Source organism: Pipistrellus kuhlii, unplaced genomic scaffold (assembly GCF_014108245.1).
Source record: "Pipistrellus kuhlii isolate mPipKuh1 unplaced genomic scaffold, mPipKuh1.p scaffold_m20_p_17, whole genome shotgun sequence".
Classification (NCBI taxonomy): domain Eukaryota; kingdom Metazoa; phylum Chordata; class Mammalia; order Chiroptera; family Vespertilionidae; genus Pipistrellus; species Pipistrellus kuhlii.
The window spans coordinates 16,966,120-16,982,728 of NW_023425482.1; the positions used below are offsets into that span (position 1 = coordinate 16,966,120).

Below are 16,609 nucleotides of genomic sequence, written 5' to 3' on the forward strand. Positions count from 1 at the left end.
TCAATAGCATTTTCATAATTCAGTAATAAGCAATTAGATAAAACTTGTTTAAATAGCATGAAAACTACAAAGTCTCTAGGAACAGTTCTTAAAAATATAGAAAAAAATTATGAAAATATTTCAACATATAGCTAAAGACTTGATTGATTGATAGCTTGATCTTAGAGAAAGAAAGGGAGAAAGAGATCAATTGGTTGCTTCCCACACGTACTCCAACCAAAGACAGAACCCACAATCTGGGTATGTGCCCTAACTGGGAATTCAATCTACCACCTTTCACTGTGTGGGACCACACTCCAACCGACTGAACCAGGTATAACTAAAGACTTTTTAATGGAAAGATATACACTCTGATCACCCAGGAAATTCCAAGGGATTTAAATTTTATATCAGGAGCTGGAGTCAACAACCAAATATTAGAATAAAAGATGCTCATAGTGTTCTTGTCACTTACGAAAATTACAATGGTTTCAGGAGCACTACTCCAGGAACCAGGGACAGAGACCAAAATATATATTTTTGCTATTATTTCACAATATCCTCCTATCAAAAATGGACAGATCCAGAAGGAGAAAATCAGTAGACATAATTGGATTCAACAGCACCATCAATCAAGTGGATGTAATGACCATCTATAGACTGTTTTATCCAACAGCGAATTCTTCTCAAGCTCACATGGAACTTTCACCAAGATAGATCACATTGTGGGTCATAAAACACATCCTAATAAATGTAAAAGAACAGATACACAATCTCTTCTCTCGGACCACATGGGATTAAACTATAAGTCAATAACAGAAAAGTAACTGGGACATCCCAAAATACATGGAAGTTAAACAACACACTTCTAAACAATATATGAGTTGAAGAAGAAATATCAAAAGAAGCTTTAAAATATTTTAAATTAAATGAAAATAAAACATAAAAATTTGTAGGATGCAGTGAAACTTGTGCTTTTAGAGGGAACTCCACCACTGGGAATGCATTATTTTAGAAAACATGAAAAGAGCTAAAATCATATCAATAAAACTAAAGAGAAACATGCTTACCTTCACAAATTTTAAAAATAAATAAATTAAGCATGTTTTTAAAAAGCCTCAAAAATAGGCCCTGGCTTCAATTCCTGATCAGGGCACATACCTAGGTTGCAGGTTTGATCCATGTTTGGGTGCACACGGTAGGCAACCAATAGATGTTTCTCTCTCTCTAAAAATTGGTGAAAGCATGTCCTCAAATGAGGATTAATGATAATAATAATAATAGTAAAGCCTCAAAGTAGTAATTAATATCTCATTAATAAAAATAATAAGTGAATGGCTGATGTTATGGGAAAACACAAGAGGAGCAGTTCTCAAAATGTGGTCTATGTACCCAAGCCAAGACATTATTTATTTCCCCTTTTCTCTATGTGAAAAGTCACACTGATGATGCAAAAGCAGTAATAGGCAAAAATTACTGGTGCCTTAGCCCAAACAAAGATAGTGGCACCAAACTGGACTAGTAGTCATTATATTCTTCATCATACATATTCATATTGGGGTAAAGGGCTAGCCATTTCTACTTAAGAATATCATTTATACAGTAGTAAAAATGATGACTTCGATTAAGTAGAGTCACTTGGTACATGTCTTTAATATTCTAAGTCAGTGGTCGGCAAACTCAATAGTCAATAGAGCCAAATATCAACAGTACAATGATTGACATTTCTTTTGAGAGCCGAATGTTTTAAACTTAAACTTCTTCTAACGCCACTTCTTCAAAACAGACTCACCCAGACTGTGGTATTTTGCGGAAGAGCCACACTCAAGGGGCCAAAGAGCCGCACGTGGCTTGTGAGCCGCAGTGTGCCAACCACAGTTCTAAGTAAAGAAATGGGAAGTACAGGGAATGCACTTCTGCTGCATACCGTCGTCGGATGTGCGACTGAGTGGCAAACAAGTAGTACATTTTTCATGGAATAGCATTTTTACTTTAAAGAACAACTGGCAGCCAAACCTTAGTTATTCAGACAAGCATATTTGACATTTTCTCAAACATTAATAAAGTGAGCTGTCACTTCACAGAAAACAACCTTCAGTATTCGTTGCCGTGATAGAAGTCAAGCATTCAAGTGAAAATTAGAATTTTAGAAAATTTTAGTTCAACACCCTAGGCTTCACAGCTTCTCAATGCTTAGATTTTTCTGATGAGATCAAAAATGATGTTTAAAAATGTGATTTCTTGCCATAACTGGTTTGGCTCAGTGGATAGTGTCGGCCTGCGGACTGAAGGGCCTCAGGTTTGATTCCAGTCAAGGGCATGTACCTTGGTTGCAGACACAACCAGTAGAAGTTGTGCAGAAGGCAGCTGATTGATGTTTCTCTTTTGTTGATGTTTCTAACTCTATCCCTCTTTCTTCCTCTCTGTAAAAAAAATCAATAAAAATTTAAAAATAATGTGATTTCTTTTTTGATACCATATAATCAAATGTGTCAACATTTGCAAGATTTGTATAACTCAACTGGTATTTTCCAAATAACAAATTCATGGTGCTGCAAAACTACATGTGCATGACTAGTCAACTCAAAGTGCAAGAGAGAAAATGGATGTTAGTGTAACAGAGTACAAAACATTCATTGACGTAGATTAAGATTCGTCATTGCACCGACTTTTAAGAAACTATCACTTGTCAAGTTTTGGAGTAGCATCAAAGAATACCCATAATTACCTGAAAAGATTATTGAAATATTCCTCCTTTTTCCAACTACATATCTATGTGAGGCCAGGTTTTCTTAAGCACTTCAATCAAAACAATATACTGCAGCAGGTTAAATGTAAAAACAGATCTGATGATCTGGCTGTTTTCCCTTACAAAGACAAGATTTATAAAAATGTAAACAATGCCATGCCTCACAGTAGTTTGTTTTGAAAGTTATTTTTTTAATATATTTTTATTGATTTCAGAGAGAGGGAGGGAGAGAAAAGATAGAAACATCAATGATAAGAGAGAATAATTAATTGGCTGCCTCCTGTACACACCGCACTAGGGATGGAGCATGTGCCCTGGGCATGTGCCCTGACCGGTAATCAAACCACAACCTCCTATTTCATAGTTTGACAATCAACCACTGAGTCACACCAGCGGGGCTGAAAGTTATTTCTTCATTAAAAAATTGCCCTGGCCAGGTGGCTCAATGGGTTGGAGCATCATCTCATACACTAAAAAGGTTGCTATTGGATTCTCCATTAGGGTACATATATAGTTTGTAGGTTCAACCCCCAAGTTGGGGCTCATCTGGGAGGCAATCAATTGAGGTTCCTCTCAAATCAATGTCTCTCTCCCTTCCTCTCATAAATAAATTTTTTAAATATTTTAAAAATTGAAACAGAACTAAAAATGTCCTATTTTCTACTTTCAACTCAGAAACTAAAAATACACTAAATGTCAGTGTTGCCCTTTAAAAAAAAAAAATCAATGGAAAGTATTTAACCATGGAAAATAAAATTTTTAGTTAAATTTATAATCAACATTTTCATTTCTAAAAATATGAGGGATTTACTGTTTTCATATACCCACATCAAAGCATTGTAACTAATTTTAAAACTGTTCAATTAATGATCTCATCTGCAATTAAAGAATAAAGTTTAGCAGAAACCTGTTTGGCTCAGTGGACAGAGCATCAGCCTGTGGACTGAAGGGTCCCAGGTTGAATTCCTGTCAAGGGCATGTACCTTGGTTGGGGGCACATCCCCAGTAGGGGGTGTGCAAGAGGCAGCTGATTGATATTTCTCTCTCATCGATGTTTCTCTCTATTCCTCTCTCTTCCTCTCTGTAAAAAATCAATTTAAAAATACATTTAAAAAAAAGAATAAGGTTTAAATAGTTTTAAAGACCTGGTATTCTCATAAAATAAAATAAAAACACCAAGAAACATGTTTTTTCAGCACTCCCAACATTTTAATCTTGCTTTTATTCTTTCCAACATCTTTGAAGTAGAAAAAAAAATTTAACACAAATCTTTTTTTTATATATATGTATTTTTATTGATTTCAGAGAGGGAGAATGAGATAGAAACATCAATGAGAGAGAATCACTGATTGGCTGCTTCCCATATGCCCCCTACTAGATATCAAGCTTGTAACCCAAGCATGTGTCCTTGACTGGAATTGAACCTGGAACCCTTCAGTCTGCAATTCAATGCTCTATCCACTGAGCAAAACAGCAAGGGCAACACAAATCTTTTTAAACAAAATAACTATATTAAAGATGGAGTCAAGTCCACACATTAATTAAATTTATTTCACAAAAGATATTTTCAACACATTCAAATATTTAAATAACTTTAGGATAATATGTAAAACCCTCCACTGAAATAAGAGACTGATTTTTTTTCTAGAAGGAACAAAATTTAAAATTATAGAAATTAGACTCATCTGAGAGAATCCAAGATGGCTGCACAGGTAAACACCTAGCCGCAGCCGCACACAACAATTTCAATAAAATACAACTAAAATATAAAATGGACATTACCCAGAACTACAGGAAAGTCGACTGATTGGAAATTCTACAACGAGAAGCAAGGAGAAAACCAGAAGGAAGAGCGGAGGAGCTGTAAGAGCCTAAGGTACGGAGGCACGCAGCGCGCACACACGCCAAGAGGACAGAGCTGGAGAGGAGGGGCGGCTGAGTGCCTGGCTGGCGTTCCTTAGCAGGAAGGAGATAAAAGCTCCGACTGTGCTGGGCCCTGAACCCCAGTTCTAGGCCAGAATAAAGTTTATGGATGAACCCAGGCTCATCCATAGGGAGCTAGGCTATAAGGCGGAACCCCGAGGGAGCGGCGAAAGGAGGTCCCAAAGGCGCACACATTGTGCACAGAGAAGGGACGGCTGGCTGTGCCGCAGGATTGCCCTGGCGGGGAGACAAAAGCTCCGGACTGCTCTGAACGCCACCTCCAACTCCACTTCCAACTGAACTGAACCCCAGTTCCGGGCTCATTGGGGGAGAGCCTAGATTGTTTGGTAGCAGATGAAAATCGAGGGCACCTTTCTCTCAGAGGTGCTTGCAACGAGTACTGAAGGACCCTGGGGATTACTGAGACTCAGGAACCGCATAGGGCGGGGCTGACAGAAGCCAAGGTTGTAGGCTCCACCCTGAAACCCCGCCCCATCAGGGAAGCTGCGAAAATGCCAAGACAACGAAATAGATCACAAACAAAAGAAATGGAGGACAAAAAGCGACTGGATATAGAGTTCAAATCTACACTTATAAGGTTTTTCAAGAATTTCCTAGAAAAGGTCGATAAGACCTATGAGGATATGAAAAGGGATCAACTGGAATTAATAAGGAATCAACAAGAAATGATAAGGGATCAACAAGAAATAATAAGGGATCAACAAGAAATAAAGAATACATTGTCTGAAATAAAAAATATTATTCATAGTCCTAAAAACAGAATGGAAGATCGCAAGAATCAAGTCAAAGATTTGGAACATAAGGAGTCAGAAGACACTCCTCCACAGAAGCAAGAAGGCAAGAGAATCCAGAAAATTGAAGATAATGTAAGAAACCTCTGGGACAACTTCAAGCAAACCAACATCAGAATTATGGGGGTCCCAGAACTTGAGAGCAAGATATCAAAAACATACTGAATGAAATAGTGACAGAAAACTTCCCCCACCTGGTGAAAGAATTAAACTAACAAGTCCACAAAGCACACAGAACTCCAAACAAAAGGAATCCAAAGAGGACCACTCCAAGACAAATCATAATTAAAATTCCAAGAGCAAAAGACAAAGAGAGAATATTAAAAGCAGCAAGAGCAAAGCAAGTAGTTACCTATAAAGGAGCACCCATAAGATTGTCAGCTGATTTCTCAACAGAAACCATGCAGGCCAGATGGGAATGGCAAGAAATATTCAAGGTGATGAATAGTAAGAACCTATAGCTAAAGATAATCTACCCAGCAAAGCTATCACTCAGAATCGAAGGCCAGATAAAGAGCTTCACTAATAAAAAAAAGCTAAAGGAGTTCATCACCACCAAACCAGAATTATATGAATTGCTGAAGGGGGTTCTTTCAGAAGAGAAAGTAAATAAAGATAAAAATTATGAACAACAAATACCTAACTATCAACAAGTGAATCTAAAAACCAAGGAAATTGGGGAAAAAAAAATCTGATGAACAATAGTAACTGGTGAATATAATAGAATCAGAGGTATGGAAAGGGAGTGAACTGACAATTCTTGGGGAAAAGGGGAGAGGGGCATGTAGGAAGAGACTGAACATAAACTGTGCACCTATGGATGAGGATAATGGGGGGTGGGGAAAGGGCAGAGGGTTGGGTGGGAACCTGGTGGAGGAGAGCAATGGGGGGGGGGAACATTCGTAATAATATGAATAAAAATTTATTTTAAAAAATAAATAAAATAAAATTAATCTAAAAAAATAAATTAATTAAATTAAATAAATTAAATTTATAAGACCTCTTTCTCATCTTTTTTAAGAAACACATTTATGAAGTTTACATTTTCTGGCTGTTTTAAATTCTTTTCAAAAAGCATCACAATTAAAAATCTCAAGATCTACAAAAAAAATTTTAAAGAGCAATAACTATCTTGATAAACTATATGAACCATCTCATACTTGCCCTCTACTATCTCATTCATTTTTTTGAAAGCATGTGTTTTCTCCCTTTTCTCAAAGAGAAATTCCTATAAACCCTTGGTATCTGTCACCTACATCCAGTTCAATTTGAATCTTCCTTGAGTCTTATCTCACCTTTAAAGCAAGTTTAAATCTAATAAATCAGATAAACAGCAACTGATTCCAAAAGCCGGGTTGAAAACCAAAATATATTCTAGCATACACCAATATTATATTCTAGTATAGGTTACTGCTAAAACCTTAAGTATTCAATACTTGAGAAGCTTAAAAGAAAGTTTTAATACAAGAACCTGGATCTAGGGTTTCAACTTCATTCAATCAAATAGCTAAAACAAGTAAGAATAAACTGTGTCATTACATTGGACCCAATCAACCAAGACATAAAGATTACTAAGTACAAAATGGTTTCCCAAAAGAGGTTTTAACTCTCCCTTGGTAACCAATTTTCTGTCATTATATCAATATTAAGGTGACCAGACGTCCCCATTTTTAACAATTTGTCCCGCGTCCCGGGACTTTTTTAAAACGCCGAGGGAAGTGAGACAAATTGTTAAAAAGCGGGACGTCTGGTCACCTTACATTATATATACGGTACAACTGAAACTGCTTCCATAACGTCACCAGTAGGAAATCACATGTCTTCCAGAAATCTACCTCCTGGCACCCACACCCTCCCTGACAAGAACTAAATCTGTCCCCTCCCTTCCCTGTTACGTATTCAATTTCTTTCCCAAAGTAGAGCTTCCATAAATATTACAATATTAAGGACTAAATTTTAATGAATACAAATCAGAGGAAATGAAGGAACATTAACTCTCATTCAAACCTTCTTTAAAAAAATCTGTTTCCAAGTTATATTTTTAACTTCTCCCATGATTCTCTTTAAAAAAGACGAACACAAATATCTATCTGCTAATGACTTTATTCATGAATCTATGATGAAACTCAAAATAGCCAAGAACATGAAAAAAATTCAGATTAATATTTATCAACCAAATACATCTGATAATACATCTATTTTTCATATAACTAACAAAATGTCTAAAATGCTCATGTAAGAATACAAATATTCTCCATTTTGTGGAATTTCAAAGTAATGAATTACTAGTTTATCAGAGAAGGTTGGTTACACTGTCAAATACATATAATTCAAAAGAAATCAAACATAACTGATAAAATAACCATCTCATGGTTAAACTTTTGATAAAGTGCTACTTTCATACCGAAGAAATTGTATAAACACTAAATGCTGAATCATCATTATGAAAGTGTTAAATTTTTTTCCATTATTTATTGTATTGATTACACCCATGTGTTCCCAATATGAGACCATAACCATTATTTTGCAATTTTAAAATATCTTTTAGTTCACAGATTATTTCCTGGAAGTTTAAAATTGCTACCTCATTGCTAAATGAGGCTTTCCATGATAAATTGTTAGACACAACGATTTTTCAGTTATAAACATAATCTTTGTTTGAAGCTGTCTTGATAGCCTTATTTATCTGCTTAAGTTATCTGCAAAAAATTGCCTTCATTCCAATTTTTTCCCAACTAAATTCCTCTCAATTGTTAATGGTGTTAATGAATTGATAGAGGTTTTGTTGAAAGGAGGTGAATCACTGCCGAGCCTCATTGATTTCCTTTAACATTGACCATGTCAGGTACAGATTTGGGAAACTCATTTTGCCAGATTTCTTAATATGTTACATACAGTGCCATTGACTCATGAGATGTGTGTATGTGCTTGGGGTGGACACACCCATAGTTGTTTAGTTGGTCTTATTTATCGGCTTAAGTTGTCTGCAAAAAATTGCCTTCAGAAAGTTCAATTTTGTAACTGAAGGCTGTTGATAATTTCTTCTCTCTCTCCTTGAATAATCAAATGCAAATGTCTTTTAGCAATGGCAGCATTCAAATCCCACAAAAAATCAAGCAGTGCCCCCTGAAGGAGAACTTCCATTGGCACAAACTGTAAAACTTGTTCGGGTGCATCAGAGTTAAGCAAAGCACTCAACAATCCGTTCAGATTCTGCAGATACTGGAAAACTGGATTTGGAAGGTCCTGGTAACCAACACATAACAGGACTGCACAGATCTTCAGAGGCTCAGAGGATGTGGGACAAGAAAATGTGATGAATCTAAAACAGCTGTGGAGTACAAAGATCAAACCAGCCATAAACCTTGTAAAACAGGAAAGTACTGGCAAAATCATAACATCCCCTGTATTAAGGTACTGTAGTGAATGTAGAAGGCAGTTCAAAAATAACTGCTGGTAAGTTGGGTCCCCATCATGAAACAATGAGCAGGTGAAAGACATGAGCTCAGCCGATTCAAGAAGTTGAATTTCCAATGGTATATGCATTTTGATATCAGGGAGAACTGGAAAACCCACAAGCAGGCATTTTATTTGGTTGCTGGGTTGTCCAACCTGCTCATCCTGAAGGCGCTTGATAAGCCTAAACAACTCAGAAAAAATCAGTTCTTCAGAAAAAACATGGCAAGAACAACAATTCTGATGTTTTGGCCAGAACTTGGAATCCAAATTCAAGGCTCCACCTAATGATTTTTCAATTGCTTCATTAAGAGTCTTTAAAATATCACCATCACAAAAAGGAGAACACTTTACTTTTGGCAGTTTCTTTCCCTCTAAAATATGCCATGAATGACACTCAAGATTGGAAGCTGTCCTCTCTAAAAGAGAACTTTGCCCTGGATTATATGCAACATGTTCTTCGGCCCAACTATTCAAGTATCCTTTGGCCACCTTATCTTTCCATGAAAGAGTTTCTAGCATTTTCCTTTCATTATAGGTTTTAAAATATCTGTTCCTCTGCCTAAACCATTTTGTATTTGTACTACAACCAATATTGGATTTTTTTACTAGCCAATTATTTCTGGAAATAGGCTTTAATTGAAACTTTTGCATGAAATATTGAACAGCACAGTCCCTTAAATTATTCAATCTTGCTTGTTCCTCCTTTCCTATGCCCTCAAACAGACGGATGTTCTCAGAAATAGTCTCTAGCTGGTATTTATGAAAGAACGCACAACATTCTTCATGCCTTTTAAGAAAAGATGCAGGAATCACATGATGAGGAAAGAGAGATTTCCTGGTCATTTCAGTTCCAAAGTTCAGCACCATCTTAGATAAGAGAGGCTGGATTGCATCTCTCCCCTTATACTGAAGACACACCACATAGACTTCTGAGTTTCCTGCCTTGCTTGTAGCAGGTTTGAAAACATGGACTTGCTCAAAGGAACAGTTGAGCAGGTACATCAAGTTTATGGAACAATGTTCAAACAAAGTAAACATCTTCAGAACAAAAGAGCCACCGTTTCCAAGGGTCGTCAGGGCAGTGACTACTTCACAGTACTGCAAAGAAGAGACTAAAGCTTCTTGTTCACCTGGGTTTCCTTGGCAATCGAAGCTCCCATCTGCAGTGATCAAGTGAACAGTGGCCATGTTGCTTATGAAATTCTGAAGGCCAGTCAGATATTTCAAGGTCATGATATCACCGGTGTTATCTGGACCAAAGTACCACCAATGCAAGGTATTTGCAATAAGTCGGTCATCCATAATCATCATAAGATTGTCATTGGCTTCATGGTATGGATTCAGAGTATTAGCTACCCAACGCCATTCACAAGGGAATCGATGGGATTTTAAGTAGTGATTGAGACTCGCTATAAAAGCCCCAGGAGCTTCACAAAGATGTAGAGAATTCAGTTTTCCATTCTGAAAAGCTTCCAGTGGAATAACTGGAAAGCTGCACAAAATTTCATGAAACTTACACCATGCTTGAGTACAAAGTTCAGCATTCACAGATTTTCTCACACAGGAAATAATTTTTCCAGCTTTATTAGTGGAAGCAGTGTGTTCATGCCACTCATCCAGCTTCTTATCACTTAGTAGGTTTTTTACTTCATTTAGAGAGTTCTTCAAATCAAGGAACACATTAAATTCTGTGTGGTCACAGGTGAAAATCTCACTGGAATTTGGTAATTGCCACTCATTATTAAGTGGCTTGCCATAAGAAAAGTTCTTAGCAAAGAGTTCAAAAATGTCAGCAACAACATCGGGGCTGAATGTCTCAGGGCTTGAACCCAGGGTTGGTTTTCTGCACTCACTCATTTTCAAATTAAATTAAAATCTAGAAAAAGAAAACACATAATTAAATGAACCAAAATTATAAGTGAGTGAAATATCATCCACAGCAAATTGGATCACACTCATGACAAATCGCATAAAATGGAAAGGCTAATGTCATCACACTCAATTATATAAGGGGCACTTTGGAATAAAGAAAGAGTAAAGGTTTTCATATCCACAGACCTGGGCTCGAATTCCAGCTCTGCCACTTACAGCTTATGCTTTGGGCAAATTATTTTACATCTTTTGAGCCTCAGTTTCTTATTTTAAAAATTGAAGTATCAGCCAAAACCGGTTTGGCTCAATGGATAGAGAGTTGGCCCGCGGACTAAAAGGTCCCAGGTTCGATTCCAGTCAAGGGCATTTACCTTGGTTGCAGGCACATCCCTAGTAGGGAGTGTGCAAGAGGCAGCTGATCGATGATTCTTTCTCATCGATGTTTCTAACTCTCTATCCCTCTCTCTTCCTCTCTGTAAAAAATCAATAAAATATATATTTTTTAAATTGAGGTATCATTTTAAAAATATTTTTTAATTCATTTTTAGAGAGAGGGGAGAAGGGACAGAGAAACAGAAACATCAATGAGACAAAAGCTGGGGGCAATTGGTTGCCCCCTGAAAGCCCTCTACTGGGGATTAAGCCCACAACCCAGGCATGTGCTCTGACGGGGAATCGAACCAGTGACCTCTTGGTTCATGGGTTGATGCTCAACCACACCGACTGGACAAGGTATCATTTTTTTAGAGGAGGATAAAACATGCTAGCATATACAAAGAAAATTCCACAGAAGATTCATCAGTGCATGGCAACTCATTCCCATAGTAACCCCTCTAGCTCCTCTCTGAAGTCCTCCTCTATTCATGTCCGAGACACCACTCACAGAGCCCCAAACATACTTAGACTAAACTTCATCTCCAAGCATGACATTTGATCAAGTTCAAACAACAGACTTTTAGCTTTTTTTTTTTCAACTCCCTCCATATCTCTTTCTTCCAGGAGGGGATTCTGCATCTGAATCCAATACTGATCCTGATATCGGGCCTTTTTGCCACCACCCACTTATCAGCCAAGCAGAATTGCCAAATATGTCCTCTGTCCAGATCTCACTCGCTTGCTAAGACATGCACTTTGGTAGTATCAAATCCTTTTATAAGTCACCAACTAATACTCATCACTACACTGTCAACTACGGTATGTACACCTGACTGGTTAGCCTCCTTCTACTCAATGTTGATCCTAACCTATAGTTCACCCTAGCATATCTCTAAACTACAAATTCCTGTATCATCTGGCCAGTCAGATAGTTCCATACTCATAAATGGACTATAAAATATGATTTCTTCTTGCCATCAAAATTAAAACACTTTGATAGAAGAATTTTTAAGTGAAGAATATCCTTTATTGTATACAAATCACAAATAGTCACCCTACATTCTGTGTTCTAACACTATCTGAGAAACCAAAAACATGTGTCCACCTGAGAGGGAAAGGGACATACGAGAAAGAAGCATGGCTTAATGGCATAGTGTTGGAAAAGTTCTAAATTTCAGCAGATAAAGCACTATCTATCTGGTACATGGTACAGCTGACCCTTAAACACTGGGTTGGAATAGCACAAGTACATTTATATGTTGGGGGGGGGGGGTTTCTATGAATACTATAAATATATTTTCCCTTGTGATTTTCTTAATATTCTCTAGCTTACTTTATTGAAGAAATACGATGTATAATACATAAAATATACAAAATAAGTGTTAACTGCTATTATCAGTAAGACTTCCATTCAACAAGTATTATTAGTTCAGCTTTGGGGGAGTTAAAGGTCAACTGTACTTGTTAGCACAATGTTAATTAACAGGTAATTTAGTTCATGAGTTTAGCATTTATTATGTCCCCGTGGTCGGCAAACTGTGGCTCACGAGCCACATGAGGCTCTTTGGCCCCTTGAGTGTGGCTCTTCCACAAAATACCACTTCCTGGGCAAGTCTATTTTGAAGAAGTGGCGTTAGAATAAGTTAAAAAAATTTGGCTCTCAAAAGAAATTTCAATCGTTGTACTGTTGATATTTGGCTCTGTTGACTGATGAGTCTGCTAACCACTGGTATATCCAATGCATTCTACAAAAATTTTCAAAAAGAACCTTAACTTGTTAAATATAAAAACATTGACAATCATCACCCCACAAAGTCAATGCTTCATGATTAAAATGGAAAATAAAGGAGAGCTAGAGCCATAATAAATAATCTATTAGCATTTACTTTCACTTTCCTTTCTGCAGTGTGCTCACTCATTTATCATCCTAAGTTTAGAACAGGGCGTAGTACACTAAAGCACTCAATAATTTATGTTTAAAAAAAAAAAAAAAAAAGAATGGCTATCAGCACAAAAGGCACCCCTCTGATTAGATTCTGAATCTGAATCATATTAATGCACTTCAACTTCACTCCAGCACATCAATGTATGACCAAAAAAAAAAAGCATGTGGATTAAATAATATAAAGAACAAGGAAGTGTTCCTCTACCCCTTTCATTAAGCACTCTCTAGAGAGCTATGTGGCATCATCATTCTGCCTGAAGGGTCAGTATTACCATTCTTACTTTGCAGACTCCAGTAGGAAGTCATGTACTTCCTGCCCAAAGCCACAAAAGAAATAACCTGCAAAGTTTTTGGCCCTCAGACAAAAACCCACGTGAATTTCCATCAACAGTTGTCATCCCTCCAAGGAACAGGAAGTTTCAGAAGTGTTTCTGCCCGCAACTCCTCAGACCGGCAATAGTGAAAGTCATGGCTGAAGTGGACCCGGCGCTTCACTTTGGGCCAGGGGCACCCGAGGTCTTCTTTCAGCTGGTGGGAGGGAGCCGCGGGCTCCATTTAAGTGACCTGTGCGTGGCCTGGAGGAACCACGGTCCCAGCCCCTGTCTCAGAAGATCCAGGGCGGCCCGGGCTTGGAACCCGGGCCCGGATTACCTTCGCTCACGCCCACCTCCGCCCTCAGAGTCTCCAGAGGCGGCGCTTCACTCGCTCTCCTCACTCCAGGGGGCCATCCTCCACTTCCGCTCCTTCGGGTTCACAGCAGCCCCCACCGCGGAGGAACGAGGTGAGGCGCCGGGAGGCCGGGAAGGAGGCCCTAAAAGAGGCCCAGACCCGCCCCCCAGACCCTGGAGCGGAAACCCACCTCCAGGCTCACGCCCGCACCGAACGCCGGCAGACAGGTCAATCTACACACACACTGCGCACGCGCCTCAGGGCTGGATGACGTCACACGTCAACGTTACGCACGCCGGCGATTCTGGCCGTCCCGGGGAGCCCCCGGTACGCTAGTTTTTGCCTCTCCTCGGGCTATAGGGGCTGGGAAGCCCCAGCCTCTTTCCCCACGGTGTCTACGGTGATGAAAGCTGCGCGCGCAAACTGAGCGCCCTTTGGCCCCGCCCCCTCGGTGAAAGAGGGCGGGGCAAACCTGTCCGGGACACGCTGGCTCCGCCCACTTGGCCCCGGGCCCCAGAGGCTTTCTAAAGCTGTTCTGCAGAAGTTAGTTCAGTAGAGGTTGAGTTAAAACTGGTGTCTTTTAGACACTATGACATTAAAAGCCTAACTGGGGAAACTGCAAGATAATATTGTTCTTGTTTTGTTAAACTTTTTATTGCCTTTATTTTGAAATGTTTTATCCTCCCAATGAAGCAGTACCATTATATAGTCGATATTTATGCATATGTTTATACGATAAGTCAATAAGCAAAAGACAACATCAGGAAAAATGGGCGAAGACGTGAACAGGACATCCAAAAATAGGAAAATAAATAATCAATAAGGACATACAAAAGGTGTTTAGTATTAAAAAAAAAAAAAGAATTGGATATGAAAACAATGTTTTCACACAATTTTGTAAAGATTTTAAATAATCGATAATAACCACAGTTGGTGAGAATATGAAAAAAAAAAACAAGTTTATGTACTGTGGTGGGAGTAAAAATTGATATAAACCTTACAGAAGGCAAACTTTTTTTAAAAATATATTTTATTGATTTTTCACAGAGAGGAAGAGAGAGGAATCAGAGTTAGAAACATCTATGAGAGAGAGTCATCGACCAGCTGCCTCTTGCACACCCCTATTGGGGATGTGCCCACAACCAAGGTACATGCCCTTGACCAGAATCGAACCCGGGACCTTTCAGTCCGCAGGCCAACGCTCTATCCACTGAGCCAAACCGGTGCCAGCAGAAGGCAAACTTTGAAATGGCCTTACATTGTAATTCAGCTATCCTCATACCTGGAAATTTATCTTTAGTGAACAAGTGGCACTCACTTTGAATAAAATATTTATTTCAGCACCTTAATATCAACAATAAAAAATTGGAAACTAAATGTCTACTTTAAGGTAATTAATTAAATTCTAATGGTAGGTACATCCATGTAATGGAATACTATTCAGTCATTAATAGCCTACATGCATCAATAGTATGTATAAAAATAGGAGACTATAGAACTGTGTGTAGAGTCTGAAACATGTATTTTAAGTTTGTAAAATATATTTTTACAAGTCTTCCAGGACATGTAGTTATGAAGGGGGGAAAAAATGTTTTTTCAAAAAATAGTGCTAGGTCATTTGGAAATCCATATGGAAAAAACTTTATTTGAACTCTTATCTCACATCATAAACAAAAATACAGTTCACTTGGATTGCCAATCTGTACTTTAAAAGTCAAACAATAACTCTTTTAGCAGAAAACATTTTTGTGACCTATAAGTAGGCAAAAAATTTATAACAGGGAAGAAAAAGCACTAATAATATATATAGTATTATTATATTATTATTATTATATATAATTAATATATATCATATATATAGCTATATTAAAATTAAGAACATCTAGCCCTAGCTGGTTTGGTTCAGTAGATAGAGCATTGGCCTGCGGACTGGAGGGTTCTGGGTTTGATTCCAGTCAAGGGCACATGCTCGGGTTGTGGGCTTGATCCCCAGTGAGGGGCGTGCAGGAGGCAGCCAATCAATGATTTTCTCTCATCATTGATGTTTCTATCTCTATCTCTCTCTCCCTTTCTCTCTGAAATCAATAAAAAATATATATTTTTTAATAATTTAAGAATATCTATTGATCATTGAGAGTGAAAGGCAACATATAGAGTGGAAGAAGATATCCTACATAATAAAAAGGTAATATACAAATTGACCCTAACAGCAGAACAACCAATCGCTATGATGCGCCCTGACTATGGGGGTGGGGGCAGGAGGGCGCAGATGCTCAATGCAAGAGCTGCTCCCTGGTGGTCAGTGCACTCCCACAGGGGGAGCACCGCTCAGCCAGAAGCCAGCTGTGGCGGTGGCAGGAGCCTCTTCTGCCTCCACAGCAGCGCTAAGGATGTCGACTGATGGTTAGGCCCACTCCCTCCATTAATCAGACTTCTCCCGAGGACTCCCAGGCTGCCAGAGGGATGTCTGACTGCCAGCTTAGGCCCAATCCCCCAGGGAGCTGGCCTAAGCCATTAGTCGGACATCCCCCAAGGGGTCCCAGTCTGCGAGAGGGCACAGACCGGGCTGAGAGACCCCCCCAAGTGCACCGAGCCTCTAGTTTATAATAATGTACATATGTGCGATGAAAGACTTGTATCCAGAGTACATAACTCCTACAAGTGAAAAAACTCCTACAAGAAATATAAATTTTTCCAATGGAAAATGGACAAAGTCTGGAACAAACACTTAAAAAAGATGAGATCTAAAAGGCTGAAAAATTATGAAAAGATGTTCAACTTTATTAGCCTTTGGGGAAATGTAAATTAAACCCATAATGAGATATA

At 38.5% G+C, this 16,609-nt stretch overlaps 1 protein-coding gene across 3 annotated transcripts; it reads right to left on the reverse strand.

Moving 5' to 3' along the window:
* Positions 1-8,386: 8,386 nt before the first annotated feature.
* CMTR2 (cap methyltransferase 2) lies at positions 8,387-14,191 on the reverse strand. Of its 3 annotated transcripts, none has more exons than XM_036441061.2 (2): positions 14,023-14,191; positions 8,387-10,798 (listed from the first exon to the last, which is right to left on the reverse strand). In XM_036441061.2, exon 2 carries the CDS (start codon positions 10,777-10,779, stop codon positions 8,473-8,475), a length of 2,307 nt encoding a protein of 768 aa, XP_036296954.1. In that variant the 5' UTR covers positions 10,780-10,798; positions 14,023-14,191; the 3' UTR covers positions 8,387-8,472. The 3 variants fall into 3 exon arrangements, with proteins under 3 accessions (XP_036296954.1, XP_036296955.1, XP_036296953.1); XM_036441062.2 differs by having other exon boundaries at positions 13,974-14,191; XM_036441060.2 differs by lacking the exon at positions 14,023-14,191 and adding an exon at positions 13,766-14,004.
* Between the last annotated feature and the right edge of the window lie 2,418 nt (positions 14,192-16,609).

Excerpts from the sequence above, each read along its gene's own strand:
- CMTR2 (XM_036441061.2), bottom strand. The coding sequence starts at position 10,779 with ATGAGTGAGTGCAGAAAACCAACCCTGGGTTCAAGCCCTGAGACATTC.